Source organism: Leucoraja erinacea, chromosome 15 (genome assembly GCF_028641065.1).
Source record: "Leucoraja erinacea ecotype New England chromosome 15, Leri_hhj_1, whole genome shotgun sequence".
Classification (NCBI taxonomy): Eukaryota; Metazoa; Chordata; class Chondrichthyes; order Rajiformes; family Rajidae; genus Leucoraja; species Leucoraja erinaceus.
The window spans coordinates 8,087,932-8,107,499 of record NC_073391.1 but is presented as its reverse complement, the minus strand read 5'-3'; the positions used below and the strand labels follow the sequence as shown (position 1 = coordinate 8,107,499).

The 19,568-nt window shown below is 41.3% G+C and overlaps 1 protein-coding gene across 1 annotated transcript in view; it reads left to right on the top strand.

The window, feature by feature from the left end:
* The window catches only part of LOC129703927 (inositol polyphosphate-5-phosphatase A), a 537,367-nt gene that overhangs the window by 454,222 nt on the left and 63,577 nt on the right, over window positions 1-19,568 (top strand). The window contains exons 11-12 of the mRNA XM_055646645.1: window positions 13,493-13,588; window positions 13,671-13,745. Of these exons, the coding sequence (XP_055502620.1) occupies window positions 13,493-13,588; window positions 13,671-13,745 (171 nt within the window). The remainder of the gene's footprint in view (window positions 1-13,492; window positions 13,589-13,670; window positions 13,746-19,568) is intronic.

Genomic DNA, 19,568 nt, shown 5'->3' with positions numbered 1-19,568 from the left:
CGCTTAATTTATGCGACATCATTTATGTGTCATGACGTGCGGGTCGGGTCGCGTACGTGATGTGCGCATGGTGCGTGGTGACGTAGGTAGTGACGCGCGCCCCCCCCCAGGATTTTAGGATGTACAAAATCTTGTACAAATGACGCCTAGGTGGGACAGGCCCTTTAAGCTACTACATAAAAATGAGGTCTATTCTTATACATTGCAAAAAGGTGAACAAGCAAAGAACGCTCAATGTTTCTGTAGAGCAGCCAATAAAAGAATATCAAACTAATTCAAATTTAAGCTCCATTAAAGCAAGATATTCATGTTCATATGTGATAGGAGCAGAATTAGGCCATTCAGCCCATCAAGTCTACACCTTTCAATCATGGCTGATCTCTCTCTCTCTTCCTAACCCCATTCTCCTGCCTTCTCCCCATAACCCCTGACACCCGTACAAATCAAGAATCTATCTATCTCTATCTTAAATATTATAGGTAGGCTGTAAGAAATCTGACATTGGGTCTTCATGATCTTATGAGTTAAAAGTTTCTTCCTTATAGAAAGAGATTTGCATGGTGATAACCAGTCAGCTGCACAGAGACCGCTCACGGTTTTCGAAAGGAAATAAAACTGCTATTCAGGTTTCAAATAAATAGTGTTATGGTATGTTTTGAGCAAAATCTATTTCAGGAAAGTATTACTTCGTTGGCTAAGTTAATTGACACTACATGCATCGATAGTGATCACTGTGTAATGATAGGCATCTGCTAGCTTTTTATTAATAACGTGATGGTAACAATTCAGTTTTGATTGTGTGTGGCTAAAACTGATTTCCTGCTCAGTACAGTAAAAAATAAATTGGATTTATTAAAAATTATCCTGTTAAACTATCAACATATTAAAGGAGTGGCATGGTGGCACAGCGGGTGGAGTTACAGCCTTACAGCACTTACAGTGCCAGAGACCCGGGTTCGATCCTGACAATGGGTGCTGTCTGTACGGAGTTTGTACATTCTCTCCGTCACCATGTGGGTTTTCTCCGAGAACTTTAGTTTCCTCCCACACTCCAATTCACTAGATTAATTGGCTTGGTATTAATGTAATAATTGTCCCTAGTGTAGGATAGTGTTAATGTGCAGGGATCGCTGGTCGGTGCAAACTCGGTGGGCCAAAGGACTTGTTTCTGCGCTATAAACTCAAATAAACAAAGTGTAGCATTCAAAACGGTGTTGACTGCTAACGTGGTTTCCACAGCATGATGATATTTTATATCTCCCACCAATTCTAGCATTATTCCTGAAAAAAATCCATCCAGTTTAATTTTTATTCCCATAATTCAAAGAATATAGGCGACATTTTTAAGTGGAAATCTGGTGATTGAGATGAAGAGTAATACAGAATAAAACATTTATTAATTTGATGCCATAAAGGAGTTTTTCAACTCCATCCATTATCAAATAGTGAAGAAATTACATACATGGAAAAAAAATGATGTGGTGCTGAGATAGAGGGTTAGCTGTTATCATTTTAAATGGTGAGGCAGACAAGATGGGCCAAATGGTATAAGCCTGCTCCATTTATCTATGTTTCAATATATATGTATGAAATTGAAAGTGCAAGATGATAATCTGTTTGGAGAGTGGAGAGACATCGGTGTTAAGGATGTGTGTCGGGTAACATTGGCTAGCAATTCCTTTTCACATTAAGCAGTTCAATTTCTTATCAGTGCAGCAGATGAAATCTAATACTGCACCCCCACCCTGCAGCCCCACCAACCTACCTAGCATTTGAATGAAACAAATTAAAGGAATCACTTTGGAAGAAAACCTTCCTATTTGGAAGGTTCATGTGAGGAGTAATGTATCAGTCAATTGGCATTGTTATGGTTATCTATAAACACCATCCTGGGACTTAATTTGAGACATGGTTAGTTTAGACAACACAGCCCGCAGTGATTTGAAGTGTGGGGTAGTTCCTATCAACAGGAATACATTATTCACATCCTCAGCATTAATACTCTAATATGCCCTCAGATTGCATCAAAAACCTGCATGTTTCCGGGTATAGATTTACTCTGTGAAGGAGATCAGTAACTGAATGCTGCAGCCACCCTTGCATTAACAGAATAATTAATTGGATCAGACATAAAGAATTGACTTCAATTGACCTTTATTCACTGATCTCCTTTGAAAGTGAACAAAAGGCACAGCCACGTGGATACTAATGGTGTCACTATGCACTCCGGAGGTGGTCCACATTCCCGCCGAAACGGCAAGCTAATAATAGCTGGATGAGACCTCGCAATTGGCCAAACTAATCACAGACATTTACCATGAAGTCAATGCATATAAAATGACTTTCGGACAACATTTTTACTTCTCGAAAATGGAAAAAAAGTACAACTGATTTGCAAATTTTCTTGCTTTAGATGGCAAAGAAAGATAGAATGGAGTAATTTCTCACACTCCTCAGCTAATAACTTAACACATTTCTGCACTGATCTATTTTTGGGGGTCAGAATACGCACTCCTGTTTGTCTTAGAGTTGGAAATGTATGTTATGTATCCGTTTTTATTCATTAAGCAAAAGTACTATTGGGTACATCACCATTTTTTAACAAAACAAAAGATAATTCTTCAATTTCAGATAACTTTGGATAAGACACCAATCTTTCAGATAGAACAATAAGATCTCCCTTCTTAATAATGTGAAAAATATTCCCATGGCACTTCTTCCAAAAAGAGCACTTGATTTCCCTGAGTGTCTTGGCCAATAGTTGTCCTGCAACCAGAGGACATAGGTTTAAGGTGAAGGGGAAAAGATTTAATAGGAATCTGAGGGGCAACTTTTTTACACAAAAACTGGTCGTCATCATTGAAAACATCAATGGGCACAGTGCCTTACAATGCTATGTATGACAGTGATCGCAACTTCTACTGAAGTGCAGATGGCCGTTTGCTCGCTAGGAGCTCATCTGCCCTTTGACAGGTCTTGTTGTTGGTCCTGCTGGGGGTCCACAGGCCCCTCCTCACCTGGCAAACTAGGCGGGGCAGACGGTTTTGTCGGTGACTATCCGACCATGCAGCAGGTAGCACGGGATTACATGGTACTCATGGCGGGGGGGGGGGGAACTCCCCCCGACCTGACCAGTCTGGAACATGCTGCTAGAGGAGGTAGTTGAGGCAGGGACTATCCCAACATTTAAGAAGCATGTAAACAGGTACATGGATAGGACAGGTTTGGAGGGATATGGACCAAATGCAGGCAGATGGGACTGGTATAGCTGGGACATGTTGGTTGGTGTGGGCATGTTGGGCCGAAGGGCCTGTTTCCACACTGTATCTCTCTGTGACTCTATGACTGTAACCATTATCACTGAAACTACCTAAATGGTGGTTTATCCTTTCTGTTAGTTGCGAGACCTTGCTGTGTGCAAATTGGTTGGTTTAGTTCCTCTGTGCGATGGTAACAGCGATTCAGAATAATTACATTGGCCTTGTAGCTCTCTGGGCTCATAAATTTATGAATGTTGCTACTTACTTACTGAGTGGATTTCTTATTTAAGTTAAATACAGAATTTTTTTTTTTTTTTAAATGGTTCCTCCATTGCATGTCTGATGTTTGGAATGTTAATAAACAATTGTTGCAAATCTCATTCACTGGACTCGATTGAAGGTTCAGCATTTCGGTAATCTTTGCTTAGCTTTGTGTCATTTTCATTTCATGATAAGAAGTTTCAACAATGAGATACGGAATAAAACTGTAACTAAAGGCTAAAGTTAATCTATTTTAAAACCAAGCAAACAAAGTTTGGATGTTATTCAAGTTCTGTCAGAATGTTAAATAGACTGTTACCTTTTCGATGTCACGATGAGTGCATGATCAATTCGAAAGGCTTACATCCAACAGCATTTCCATCAGCATATCTCTTATTTCTATTCTTTTCTTTGGAATTTTTGACACTTCCAATTCCTCCCTGCCACTAACCTTGCTACTGGAAAGATTCATTGGAGGTTAATTAAATCCATCATCAAAACAACGAGAAGCCAATGAGGCATATAATCACTGAAATAGTAAATTAAATGATGCAATTGCTTTCCCTTCCATCATTCAACGGGAGGGCAGGGGCTGTGTTATCAATGCAGCTGACTGTATTGTCTCACAACTGGCGATGGGCACTTCTAGCCCCCAGAGAATCTGGATGCATGTGGTCATAAACCAGGTTTTAATTTGCACAAACATAGGAGATTAAACTGTATCAGCTCTTGGGTCCTACAAAGCTTCATTATGTGGAAAGATGACACTGTTAAAGAATAAAAGAGAGGTTATTCCCAGCTGGAATTAACAGGACTGCCTATTTGAGATGTAAATTAATACAAACAGGGTTACTGAGTGGAACAGAAAAGCCAGGACTTTGATCTAATTTGCCAAAGCACTGAGCATAATTAAAACATACACAGAAAGAATGCAGTTATCTTGCATTTTAATAGGCCGTAGCATCATTAATGTAATTAATAATAACATGTTTAAAAGTAGCTGCTGCTGTCAATGTGAGCATGTGTCTGCAGCGGCAACTGGCAGCTGTGGGCTTCAGCTGGCATGGTTTGACATGGAGAGACGGTGGTACCAGTAGCACTCGTCACTGATCGGGGAGCCTGGCGCGAGATGCTGCCACACCTGCCATTCATCACGGAGCCGACACTGATGATGATTGATGGAGGTCTGGAAGCTGGGAGCTTTTCTTACCAAGGACTCACTGTGACTCGCGCAGAGTCACCAGCTGTGCGTTGTTGCCAAGGTTTTTTGAGGATGAGGCTCATTTCTCTGGAGCTTTGTCTTAATCAGGCTGTCATATTCTCAAAATTAATTAAGACTTTGTAAAAGGAGCCACTGAGCTAGCTCTATTATAAATGCTCACCGCCAAAAAGGCAGGAAGACATCTTAAGCATAAAACATGGTATTGTATTTGACAAAGCTGGTTAGGAGAGCCCACCGCAAAGATTATTTTCCTTTATAGACAAAAAAAGCTGGAGTAACTCAGCGGGACAGGCAGCATCTCTGGAGAGAAGAAATGGGTGACGTTTCGTGTCGTGACCCTTCTTCAGACCCCGAGTTACTCCAGCTTTTTAGTGTTTAAACCGGCATCTGCAGTTCCTTCCGACACATTATTTTCCTTTATGATGGATTACAACTGCTGATTGTGAAAAGCCTATTTTGAAATTAATATTAATATAAACTCTGTCATGTCCCTGAACATGTAATGGGACCATGTGGACTGTCACTTTAAGTACATGGAAAAGTGTGTGTATCCCTGTTACCCTGAATAGATCATGTGATTAAGTCAATCGAAACAGGTAACAACAAGAAGTTGCAGAGATGTTGTAGGATATAATGATTGTTATGGTAATGTTTCCTTTCCACCGCTGATTGGTACTTTGGGGTTCTTTGATGTTTGTAAAGGTCAAAAGAAGCTTGTTTACTAAAGGACTAAATTGCAAAACAAGTGCGGAGGCATATATTTCCAAATTACTATTTGTGCCCAGAGAAGAACAAGGTGAATTTAGTCAATACCACAACAGTTCAATCTTTGTCCAGTGATCAGCTATTAATTATACTATGATGTCAATCCATTTTTGGTTAAGTGCGGCTTAGTGCTGTGCTAATTGATCCTTTTTAAAGAATAATGGTTATTCAAAAGTCCTATGTTCTGCTAATTGATTCTTCTGACAATAACTGCAGTTCTGTGGAAATACATGACCCTCATTCGGTTTGCTTATTCTTTTCAGATTTATCTCCGACAGGATTTGTTTTACTGTCTTACCCATTGAAAACAATTGCAGGAATCTTATTTCTTCCAGAATCACAAGAATGTGCTCCTTTCAGGGTGTGTGCACATTGGTTTAACTAACATCTGTTTCCAGATGAAATCGGGCAGACTCTGGCTGTATCCATCCTCATAGCCCTCGCCTTATCCCACACCATTGTTCCCAATTTCATGCTATCAGAGAGGCCGCATGTTTTCCTCAGCCAAGTTGTCAGATGCATAAAAGCTGAGGAGCAGGGTCACATTTAGAGGGATGGGCATGAAAAATTGGTAAAATGTATCGGAAGCCCACCCACTGGATGGTTGCTTAGAGCAGCTCAGATTTAGATTGACCAATCCCACTTTTAAATTCATTTCCTTGCCCACACAGTTAAACCCAAACTCTCGACACTTGCTCGGAAACCGGAGCGGACTGAACACCATTTCTTTCAAAATGCTGGATCAAAATGTACAACATAAACACTCCATAACACTCGAATGATCTCGTACAATTCACTGCACTCCCTTTTGTTTTCAAATTTCAAATTTTATTGCCGTTTTGACAAATTCACACCCCTTACCAATAAACTGATGACAAGCTTATGAAATTGAATTAACACTGTTGCATATATCGGCAAAACAAAACAAGAAGTTGAGAGGTTTTTTTAATCGGGTTTCCCAAATTTCTATGTTAGCGGGACATTTTCTTTATGAAGTAAAATTCTTCTGAATTGGAAGTCATGACGCTCCAAAACAAAGCTCTTCGGTCTGACAAATGTTATCGTGCATGTCTAAATCTATCTCACTAATGAACCTCCAGATTCACGCATTGTTGAAAACTAAAGCAAGTGTGTTCTGCATCATTAGAATTTCTCCTTTTGAGGCAAAATTGTAGTAACCGCTCTCTTGAAGAAATGGAGAGCTTTATCCTACACTTCATGGACGTGTCATGCATTTTGTATGTTAAACAGTCTCATGGACATCTGTCATGATTGGTTTTAATCTGCTAGCTAAAAGTCTGGATTTAATCTTGCATTACACCTCTTTGTACTGCAGTCAGTAAGTGACAGTGGTGCCATGAAACAATGACTGTACTCATTCCATCCAATATGCCATGTGGTAGACCCTTTTTATGGAGCAGTTCTTTAGAAAAGAATACAAGACAATGAAGCATCTGGTGGGCTTTTCCTGTTTCTAAGTTTTTTTGTTAGTAATTCTACTCACCCAGGCCGCACATTTCTCCCTTGATGCTACTCACCGAGACAGGGTGTGTCAACCTAGTGGTGAGAGGTCAACAGGCCAAAGTGATGAATTTTTATGCTGCTGTTTCTTATGTTTCTGCTCAGTCACAATTTTCTGCTTGCTGTGCTAAGGTTGAAAGGAATCACAGTGAGCAATTTGTCCTTCTGAGCAGGGAATTGGATGGCAGATGAGTTAAAATGTGGAAATCACATTGAGTAGAAGAATACACAAATGTCATCCTGTGGAGAAACAGAATACTGCTGTCAGGGCTTAACACAAGCACTACATTGGAGATTTGTGGCTCTTGGACAGACTGGATTGACAAATGAATTTAATAACAGTTTTAAATATTGAATAACACCTCAACAGGAGCTGAGGGGTTTACAGATGTGTGCCAGGTGTGCAGCTGGAAAAAAACAGACATAGTATTACTATAGCAAGATTATAGCAGAGTAATTTATTCATTCACAAGACCACACTACAATGTGCAATGGTGGACGTTTAGTAATTAATATTTTTACATTGTAATAGCGCAGTTTTCAATAAACACCCATATTGAGATGGCAGTGAGATTGTTGAGAGATAGCGCAGCCTGCAACGTGTCTGTGCAACCACCCATTTGCCTTTGATCGCATGTGGGTTTTTAAGTTTTCAAGTGGTCATTCTTCAAGCTCTCTGCATTTCAATGCCTCCTTGAATGTTCTGGACTCCTTGATTAAACATATTATTCTAGAAATAAATGAAGTCACCAATATGGTTTCACACTCCCTTCATTTTTCAGGTTAATCTGGAGCCCTGATTGAGCTTATTAACTCTATCTCGCTCCATCATTAAAACCAAAATGTTATTATTTTAAAATTACTTCTTCAACAATATTGATTAATCAATTGGTCTCATTACCCTTTTTATGACATTGTTATGTTTTAGCTTTCTAATAGGTTTAAATAATAGTTTCATAAAATTGAAATCCACCAACTTACAAAATGAATCTCTCGAATTTGGAAATATATTAACAGTTGTAATATTTTGGTGAAGTCCAAAAAACACAGGCTGGCACTTTATCCATTTCTTTTCTACATTTTACTTGTTGACGCAAGTAGCAACGGGGCAATAATTCTCCTGTCACCTCTTCCAAAAATCACTGCGAAATGGAATGTAAACATCCTATGCACTTACCAACCACAATCTCATGCAGTATGAATGCCATAAAAGCACTTGGTAAAAACCATGATGCAAAAAGGAACCCAGTTGTAATTAAACCAGGGACTAACACTCACATCTTTTGTAGATCTGATTTCTTGTGTATAATCCAGTATTTGAAAGGCTGTAGATCAGGAGGAGAACTGCACCAAAATGGAAGTGAAGCTACCCTGATATCATTTTTGAATTTAGTTGCTTCAGAAGGCATGAGAGTAATGGATTATTTATTTTGATCAGCGGTGTAGGAGATTTTTTTTTTTTAATTTAGAGAAACATTAAATCGGTTCAATATTAAACCAGTCCGGGTTCTCAGGAGGTGCTTTAAAATCATGACTTTGTTGAATTGTGCCGACTTGGAGGTTGGTACAATGACTTTTGACAGTGACAGTAACTCTGCCTTGTCCTTTGCAGTCCTTTTTACCCATTCACTTAGGAAAGCAGCTTAGACGCACTTAAGCGCATTAGCATTTGGATGCTTGGACCATATTGACCCTTGATTGGAAAGTTTAAATGACTGAAAGATGGACCGATTTGTTAGGGCTTTAGAAAGCTGGAGGTTTCTGCTTTGGTTTGTTCTGGTACTTGTTCTGATGTGGTGCAGCATTTAAAGACGACCTGGCTGATTTGTGACATATGAGTCTAAAGGGCTCTTTGGTTTGATGTGATTAACTAATCTGTGCTTTGAATTTAAAACTCTGAGCCAGTTGTGTTCAGTATGGGAACGGGCTCTTGTGTGGATTATGTCATTCAAACACAGATGGTAAACTGTTCCTTGATCAAACGGGGGGGAAAAGGACAGAGAGTAATGGTTTGGTTTGAGTGCTCAGTGGTGTGTGGCTGAGATCATTTTTACATACAAGGATTTTCAAAAACATTTGTGCTGCATTGATTAGATATTGATGTATTTTAATAGCTTCAACGCGTACTGACGATATGGGACTTTTGTTCATATTTTAGTGGTTTATCAAAATGACAGTGCAATGAACAATCTGTCTCGCAGAAATTTACGTGGCAGGCATTTCTCCACTTTATATCCCTATTGCTTGGTCGTAATTGAACCAGTCTTGGTAACCATATGAGTTTACAGTATCCTATTATTACCATATGGTCCAGCATGGCCTTTGCTATAACTAGATTAACCTACTAACTCAGTTTAAATAAAGCTTCCAATTAAATCCTTATTTTATCTGTTGAGTCCATCAATCTCACATGGTCCAGAAGTGCACTATTAGAAGAAACACAGAATGTTGTTGTGTAATGTGCCATTTATGCATATCTGATGTGGAAATAGGCCCTTTGACCCAACTTGCCCACACCCGCCAACATATCCCAGCTACACTAGACCCACTTGCCTGCATTCGGTCCATAACCCTCCAAACCAGTCCTATCCATGTACCTGTCCAACTGTTTCTTGAACGTTGGGATAGTCCCAGCCTCAACTACCTCCTCTGGCAGCTTGTTCCATGCCCCCACCATCATTTGAAAAAGCTACCCCTCAGAGTCCTATGAAATTTGTTCCCCTTCACCTTAAACCTATGTCCTCTGCTCCTCGATTCACCTACTCTGGGAAAGAGATTCTGTGCCTCTACCCAATCTATTTCTCTCATGATTTTATACACCTCCATAAGATCACCCCTCATCCTCCTGCGCTCCAAAGAATAGAGTCCCAGTCTACTCAACCTCTCCTTGTAACCAGACCATCCAGTCCTGGCAACATCCTCGTAAATCTGCTCGCTATCCTGTTGTTGTTCTACCAAAACAACATTAGATTTTGTGCAAAAAGCATTGCGTGTATGTGGAATGCTGAACAAACTGCTGTAAGAAGTAACAGGGATCGCAGAGAATGAACACATTGTCTGGAATTAAGCGATGGATCTTCAATATAATCCAGGTCTTGTCACATTATTGTTGCTGGTGAGAGGAGGTGGAGAAACGTGGCCACTCCAGTTGCTCAGCACTCTGACACAGGCTTGTGGAGGTGTATTTGAGGAAGAATTTGACCTTTCTACACAAGAAGAGTTCCAAGACCTTGTGAATTTTTAGCTGGATTTGCCCAAGACTTTTGTTTTCCAACCAGATAATATCTTGATCCTTGAATGGCAATGCTTTTCTACTCATCGTACTCTGTTAAGGCTGTGTTGAATTGTCTTGCAATGCATTACAAGTGCCCTTATAAGGCAGTGTTGTTACAGGCAGAACTTTAAATACCAGCATTCAATTTCCTTGTAGAATTTTAGCACACCGTCACAAGGAAAGTGATACATTGCAAACGGTGCAGTGAAGGGCAGATCACGGTTAGAAATGCCCCAGCTGGGATATCTGGGGTAAATCTAATTGATGGTACTGTTTGTCTAAGTAATCATACTGCAGTCCTCAGGGAGATTGAGACCACTCTGAGCCCAAAATGTTGGCTCCCTAACTGTAGCATAGCGGGGCCAGGCTACTCAGCCTTTTGGTATCGCCACATTTTACATTTGACAACCTAGAAGATAGAAAAGTACAGGAACATACCTTTGGCCCATAATGCCTGCACTGATAATGATTCCAAGACTAACTAATCTCTGGCCAAGCTGGCCATCCGTGAGGTAAGGCGCCAGACTGTGGAGGGCTCTACCCGTGCCGGCTGCCTGCCCCTTTTCCGGGGATACGTCCATGCCCGGGTGCAGTTAGAAAGGGAATACGCCCTGTTTACGGGCACCCTGAGGGTGTTCTGGGACTGCTGGGCTCCGCAGGATGTAGAATGTATCCTCAATAAGGACTGTATCATAATTGTATAATAGTTTATTATGGATATATGTTTGTATTGTATTACGGTGGTGGGCTCTGGCTTGTTTTATTGTAGTGTAAATATTATATTTTTAATAATTGAATACATTTTTTGTAAAAAAAAAGGACTAACTAATCTCATCAGCCTGTACATTATCCAACCCCCCCCAAACATTCATGTCCACATAACTATCTAAAAGCTTCTTAAATGAGACTATCAAATGTGCCTCCACACCAGGCAGCACATTCCAGGCACCCACCACTCTGCATAAAACTCTTGCCGCACACATCGCCTTTAAACTTTGCCCTGTTCACCTTAAAGCATGGGTTCCCAACCTGGGGTCAATTTACACCCAGGGGGTAAATTTCGGCTACCCAGGGGTAAGTCTGTTGATTCTGGATTTGTACATAATGTTGATCATTGACTGACTGTGTTTGGATCTGTTATACCGGTATCTGTTCATCATTAGTTGTTCATAAATAAGTGAAATAACATTGTTATGTGCAATTAAAGTTGCCTGGGGTAAACGGGATGAAAAAGGTTGGGAACCCCAGCCTTAAAGTCATGTTTTCTAGTCTTGGACATTTCGACACTGGAAAAAAGGTTCTGTCTATCTATGTTCTTTGGAAGATAGATGCAGTCCACATCATCTAAGACCTTCTCCCAGAAGCCCAAGTCTTTGACCCATTAACTTCAACAAGGTCAGCTGTAAGATTCAGTACCATCAATTTTCAAACATTTGGGGAATAAGTCCAACTTATTAAACCCCTTATTTGCATATCTAGGTGGCCTGACTCCCATTTTAAGACATTTGACACAAATTGTCTCAGGATTCTTGTGGATTCAGGTGGAAGCATAATGAATGTTTAAACAACTTGTGAAACACGATCTCCCACGTACAATATATTAAACAAATAAGGTGTATAAAATCATGAGAAGAATAGATTGGGTAGATGGAGAGTCTCTTGCCCAGAGCAGGGGAATCGAGGACCAGAAGACATAGGATTAAAATGAAGGGGAAAAGATTTCATTGGAATGTGAAGGCTAACTTTTTCACACCAAGGGTGGTGGGTGTATGGAACAAACTGCCAGAGGAGGTAGTTGAGGCTGGGACTATCCCAACATTTAAGAAACAGTTGGACAGGTACATGGATAAGACTGGCTTGAAGGGATATGGACCAAACGCAGGCAGGAGGGACCAGTGTATCTGGGACATGTTGGCTGGTGTGGGCAGGATGGGCTGTAGGGCCTGTTTCCACGCTGTATGACTCTATGCCACACATAAAAATTATTCCTATCCAAGCCATTAGTCACAAGTGCAATAATTCTCCACTTTGTACATTATAGCAGTTGACTACGACTGCCACCTCCTTTCATCACTGCCCCAGTGGCCCACGTTGCTGCTCCACTTCTCCGCCCAGGACAAACATTCTTGCAGCTGCTGATATTGCAGATGTGCCAACACTTACTGTCTACAAATGGACGTTACCCAATTGTAGGCGTCAGTGATTCTAATTGAAATATGAGGCATTCTAACGGAAATAATGTAAATGGCGTCACTAATAACATATTAGTAGACCTCATACTTTCCATTAAGGTTATGTGCCACTTGTGCTATGTTAATTTGGGTCCAGAAGATGTTTTTCTCCTTTGTCTACAATTATAGCCACTTCTTTCGTCAAACAAAAAACAAAAGAGGACATCCTGCAAATCATACATAATTTTGTTGGACTGAATTATATAATATATTACATAATTCTGAATTCTCTATAACTCAACAATTCATATAAAAATACTCTTAAACATCTTAGCTTCACTGCTGAATATAATTGAAGTATATCATAGTGAATAAATATATTTTCATCAATGTCTCGAATAGGAGAAATTCAAATTTAATCATTCCTTTGTTTGTTCAAAAACAATCAATCTTCCAGTCTGAAGAAGGTTCCCAACCAAAAACACCACCTGTGCTTGTCTTCCAGAGATGCTCACTGACCTGCAGAGTTAAGGGGCTGTCCCACTGTACGAGCTAATTCAAGCGTTATCCCGAGTTTCCCCTGATTCGAACTCGGTGAATTACGGTAATATCCGCTCGTAGGTACTCGGGGCTCTCGTGGACGTTGAAATATCTTCAAGAGTCTTCACGAGCTTACCGCGTTTCCCGAGTACCTGCCGTTAGCGTTACAAGCCGCTAAGAGACGTCCCGAACTTTGACGTACCCGCTACGTACATTTTACATGCTTAACATGAGTTTGATTTTTTTTTAAACTCGGGAGAGCTCTTGAATTACCTCGTACAGTGGGACAACCCCTTGACTCCAACACTTTGTTCTGCACAGGATTCCAGCATCCCTGTGTCTCCAATTAATGTATTTTCTGCATTACTTTTGGGTCACTCTATCTTCAAAGTTGAAAGTGTATCAGAGAATGTTTAAATAACCTGCATAATAATTTGTTACATCGCCTTTACCAAGACTTATTTTAATTATTTTTCAGACACTCTGTGCATCAGCAACAATGCAAACTATTCGAGCGGCAGACACCAACCAAATAAACAAGCTAATTTTCTGTGAATCAATGAACGATCGGAAGGTATGTTTCACGTGCAGTCCAATTGTTTATTGACGGTCTTCATATAGAATCTGTATTACAGTACTTTTCCTTTCTGCTATAGGTTATGCTTCAACTAGAAAAGAAGCTTTTTGATTATTTTAACCAAGATGTATTTCGGCAAAACAATGGCGTTGAGGTGAGAATTTAATTTGCTTCTGAAAGGGTGGTTTACAACATTGTTAACTCTGAACTGTCTCCTAACCTGAAGCAGTGGCAGAAGTTGAAATGAGATTAGCTTTTGATACTTGCCCTGATTAGATCCACTGATCTAACGAGTGACGGTTTGTTAATGTTGTTACACACCTTTTTCATCACCCATTACAATGTTAGTCAATTAAATTACCTTGTTTATTGAGTGCATCTTTTGCAGCACAATTAATGCATCCTTCCTGATTTTTATTTCATTTGAGTACACTGTATAAATTGGAAAGCTGAATTGAAATCTTGAAAACTTAGAAATGACCTCCAGTGAGTTTACAGAAACTTGAGCATGGAAAATGTACAGTATTCATAAGAAACAGTTAAGGGCGGCATTGTGGCGTAGTGGAAGAGCTGCTGCCTTACAACGCTTGCCGTGCCAGAGACCCGAGTTCGATCCTGACAACGTGCGCTGTCCATACAGAGTTTGTACGTTCTCCCCCGTTTCTCTGAGATCTTCGGTTTCCTCCCACACTCCAAAGACGTACAGGTTTGGAGGTTAAATGGCTTGGTATTAAGTGTAAAATTGTCCCTAGTGTGTGTTGGATTGTGTTAATGTGCAGGAATCGCTGGTCGGTGTGGACTCGGTGGGGTCTGCTTCTGCGCTGTATCTCTAAACTAAACTAAACTAAGTTCTGTACAGGAATTAGTAAAATATTATCCTGGAATAATCTTTCCAAATAGGATGCTGCCCTGAAGTCTTTGATCTTAATTAACACTGCTTCTCTTTGTTCCTGGGAATCTGTTCACAGAACTGCAGGTTCAGGCTTGCACCCATCATTTTAAAATGCCACTCCCTCAAGTTGCTTGTTCCATGTTTGATTAGATTATAGGCAGGCTGCCAATTCTGTGATAATACAACGAAGGGAGGGGGGGGGGGAATCTCTTCTTCCCAAGGGGGTGGAGTTTTGAATTTTGAGAAGGGATGTCCATTGCTGCAAATAACCATTCATCATTTTTAATTTAGTAGACGGAGGGCAAACATTGTCAAGGAATTCTCTCCTTTGGTGATCAATTATCTGTGTGCCAATTATGTGTGAATGTTTATTCTCAGTTACATTGTAGATTATTGAACTCATTGCAGAACAATAAGAAACAGTCCATCAGGTAATTGGTCCTATTCTCATGTTTCTCTTCACATCCCTTCTTAGCATTTATTATCTTTCCTTCTCTTCCATCCTGCCCTTAGTCCCACTTCTTCCCGAGTGCTGCCACACAAAGCAAAACTGAACAGCTGTGGTTATTATTGGAACATCGAATAATCACATACTTTTGCTGGGGATTTATGCTCTTACAAGAAATGCTAACCATGGTACATGGTGGAATGAACCACTTCCATGTGTGCTTGAGCAGTGCTGAGAGGACGGACATTATTTGTGTGTGCATTTTGCTTGCCTATGTGAAATGCTACTTGTAAGTTAATGTGCTTGGTAAGGTGCTGCTAAATGATTTGAAGCACCATACCTACCCTCCTACTTTGACAACCCATTGGCTTCTAGTGTCCTTGCTTGCACTGCATTTCTGAGGAGTTCTTAGCCCCCTTCGGTCATGGCTGACCATGGGTGTCTCCAGGGTATTATTCCTTATATGGAGGATGCCGTTGCGTGACTTTGTTTAACATGGGGAGACTGGTGCACAGACAGCCACCCCACGGTCCGGTACAGATCTGGGTCAGGATCCAGTGGCATTGAGTCCAAGACGACCGGAGACCCTTTTCAGCTGCAACCTTCATCCGCCTTCCCAGCCGTGGTGACGCTCCACTAAGGTCAACCACCGTCTTCCGCCTGTTCCACCGTTGAGGTCTTGGTTGGATTGCTCTTTGCCAGAGACCTCCCCCTCGACCTTACCACCATGAGTGACTCTACCAGGAGCATAGCTCCAGATGGCATCGCTCTCAGGATCTCAGGTCCACACAAGCTTCTCCACCAAGAAGTTGACAATCCACGGAGAAGTAGGTGGTATTGAATAAAGTGAAGGTAGACACAAAATGCTGGAGTAATTCAGCGGGACAGGCAACATCTCTGGAGAGAAGGAATGTGCGATGTTTTGGGTCGAGACCCTTCTTCAGACTGATGTCAGGGGAGTGGGCAGGACAAAGATAGAATGTAGTCGGAGACAGTAAGACTGGTGGAGGAACTGGGAAGGGGGAGGGGATGGAGAGAGAGGGAAAGTAAGGGCTATTTGAAGTTTGAGAAGTCGATGTTCATACTGCTGGGGTGTAAGCTACCCAAGCGAAATATGAGAAGATGGTTATCAAAAATTACAGGACGATGTTGATCAGCTGGACAAGAAGGCTCAGTAAATGCTAATGGAGATAAGTGTGAGGTGTCACACATTGTAAAGTGGGACCAGTGAATGGTAGGGCCCCAGGGATTATTGTAGAGCAGAAGGTCTAGGATTACAGGTACATAGTTCCCTGAAAATGGCATCACAGGTAGATAGGGCAGTAAAGAAGGCTATTCGCCTTCACCAGTCAGGGCATGGAGATAGAAGTTGGGACATTATGTTCCATGAGGCCACATTTGGAGTATTTTGTTAAGTTTTGGTCGTCCTGTTATAGGAAGGATACAATTAAGTTGGAAAGCGTGCAGAGAAGATTTATGAGGATGTTGCCAGGACTCGAGGGCCTGAGATATAGGGAAAGGTTGGGCAGGCTATGACTTTATTCTTTGGAATGCAGGAGGCTGAGGGATGATCTGAGGGGTGTATACAATTATATAAAAATAGAAAGAGTAAATGCACAGTCTTTTAGCCAGACTAGGGGAATCAAGAACCAGAAGGTATAGGTTTAAGGTGAGAGAGGAATAATTTAATAGGAACCTAAGGAACAAGGATGTTGGCAATGAGCTGTCAGAGGAGGTAGTTAAGGCAAGTAATATAACAGAATTTAAAAGGCATGGACTGGATTAGAAGGTTATGGGCCCAATGCGGGCAAACTGGACTTGCTGAACTGGGGCAGATAGGTTGGCATTGACGAGTTGGGCCAAAGGGCCATAGAGTCTGTGTGACTCTCATTCTCTTCATGTGGGGAGACCACTGGTGAGTGGAGCCTGAGTCCATTGAGAAAGACGTCCTAGATGATAGGTGACACCACACACACACACACACACACACACACAAACCCTATGTACATCTCCAATACCCCATGCCACGGATTAGCTAATACCAAAGAAGGATATTGAAAATAACTGTATTTCAGAAGCATTGTGGAACATATAACCACTGCCACAGTGTATGCCCAGCACTGCTGACAGCTGATTAATTTTTGGGCAGCTCATATATAATGCTACTGTTTGATTTCTATTTCAATCCCTAAAAGATATATATATATATTTGTATAGCATAATATTCTACTTTGGAACTGTGAACTTGTAGGGTTGCTAGCAATATTTCCGTGGAAAAGAGAACGGTTTTAAGTGCCAGGGAGTCTGTTTTACAATGGGCAGAGGAGCATCCATATCAAATCAGAGTTGATCCAAACTGAATGTGATGGTTCAGCATTTACCATCACCTCTGCCCTGAAGCAATTCACATGCCAGAAGATATCAAACATCAGTCCCTAACGCCTGCACTGACGGCATCCTCAGGGGCAGCAAGTCGCCAAGATTCGAAGGTGACTGTTTACATCAGACTGAATCTAATCAGACGGAATCCCAGTCAGCCTTAAGCCAGCAGCACGAGGTGCGAGTTTTTATCTGAGCAAAGATCTGAGCAAATACATTTCCCCTCATTTCACTGGAGGTTAGAATGCAAAACATTTCCAAATTGAGTACAAATACAGAGCGCCCCGTGGTATAAATGGGGTTAGAGTGCATCAATGTCTTCTCTCTTGATCAGTAAGACTTGCTCTGCAGTGATTAAATCATGGGTACATCAGTGGGGACCACAGCCAACCAGATTAATTCCATGAATGACATAGGCTCGAGTTAGTTTTACTTTGAGGAATAAGCAGTGTCTTGAGCTTTCTATTCCTCCAATCGTAGGTAATGGGATTGACTGTTTCAGATTTTTTCTTCCTGAAATAAAACAATTTAAACCAGGGGATTCTTTACATCCCACAGGTGGGCTCTTTTCTTATTTGTTCAGAATTTCCCGAGTATTAGAATTGTTCATGGAGTCACCTCTAGCTGCTCAGTAGCTAAATTCATTGTTGTGCTTTGCACTGAGTCATGAGTGCCTGGAAGATATCTGTTCCACGTCAGGTCTCTGCAGTGCCTCAGTCTCTCCAGAACCAGAAGCTTAGCTGGGACACAGAGTGCTGGAGTAACTCAGCGGGTTAGACAGTATCTCTGGAGAACATGGATAGATGACATTTCAGGTCGGGACCCATCTTCAGACTTCACAACCCGCATGTCACCAATTCATATCCCCCAGAGATGCTGCCTGATCCGTTGAGTTACTCCAGCACTCCATGTCATTTTTTATTTTGTAAACCGGCATCTGCAGTTCCTTGTTTCTACCAGAAGACCAGTAGTTGTCCATGATTTCAGACCATGACTTCTACTGAAGCTTGGTCAATCTGAACAAGAATAGGGTTGGAAATGATGACCTAATTTAGCTTTACACCCTTTGTTGTTTGGGCTTGCACGTGCAATACGACAAGTTGGATGAAGTGCTAAGGGCTGCTTAAACCTATGAGAAAAAAAAAAATTGTATTTGAAAATAGAAAGCAAAGTTTCAAGAAAAGTGGTTGCTCAAGACTGAGGTGCTGAAGACTTGCTCTTTTCAAGTTTGCTACAATTGTATTATTGGTTAAGGTGATGATAGCAGGGAAGATGAGTAAATCAATAGGCACCAGACCACATTTGCAACCCGTAGAATCCTTAATTGGTTAGAATTAAAGATAACTCCCTCAAATTACTTGAAATTAGCAGAAAGCCTGATGAAATGTCATAAGGAGCAAGGGAACCTGCAAATAACTTGCAGCTGGGAACAGGATTACCCCCATTAGTATCTCTGCAGCTAATTAGACAATAGACAATAGGTGCAGGAGTAGGCCATTCGGCCCTTCGAGCCAGCACCGCCATTCAATGTGATCATGGCTGATCATCCCCAATCAGTACCCCGTTCCTGCCTTCTCCCCATATCCCATGACTCCGCTATCTTTAAGAGCCCTATCTAGCTCTCTCTTGAAAGTATCCAGAGAACCGGCCTCCACCACCCTCTGAGGCAGAGAATTCCGCAGACTCACAATTCTCTGTGAGAAAAAGTGTTTCCTCATCTCCGTTCTAAATAGCTTACCCCTTATTTTTGGGTACATGTTTCCTGCCTCTAGCGTGTCCAAACGCTTAACAATCTTATGTGTTTCAATAAGATTTCCTCTCATCCTTCTAAACTCCAAGCCCTTCTAAACTACAAGCCCAGCGGCTCCATTCTCTCAGCATATGACAGTCCTGTCATCCCGGGAATTAACCTTGTAAACCTACACTGCACTCCCTCAATAGCAAGAATGTCCTTCCACAAATTTGGGGAACAAAACTGCACACATTACTCCAGGTGTGGTCTCACTAGGGCCCTGTACAACTGCAGAAGGACCTCTTTGCTCCTACACTCGACTCCTCTTGTTATAAAGGCCAAAATGCCATTCGCTTTCTTCACTGCCTGCTGTACCTGCATGCTTACTTTCATAGACTGATGAACAAGGACCCCCAGATCCCGTTGTACTTCCCCTTTTCCCAACTTGACGCCATTTAGATAGTAATCTGCCTTCCTGTTTTTTATGCCAAAGTGGATAACCTCACATTTATTAAGAGTATACAGT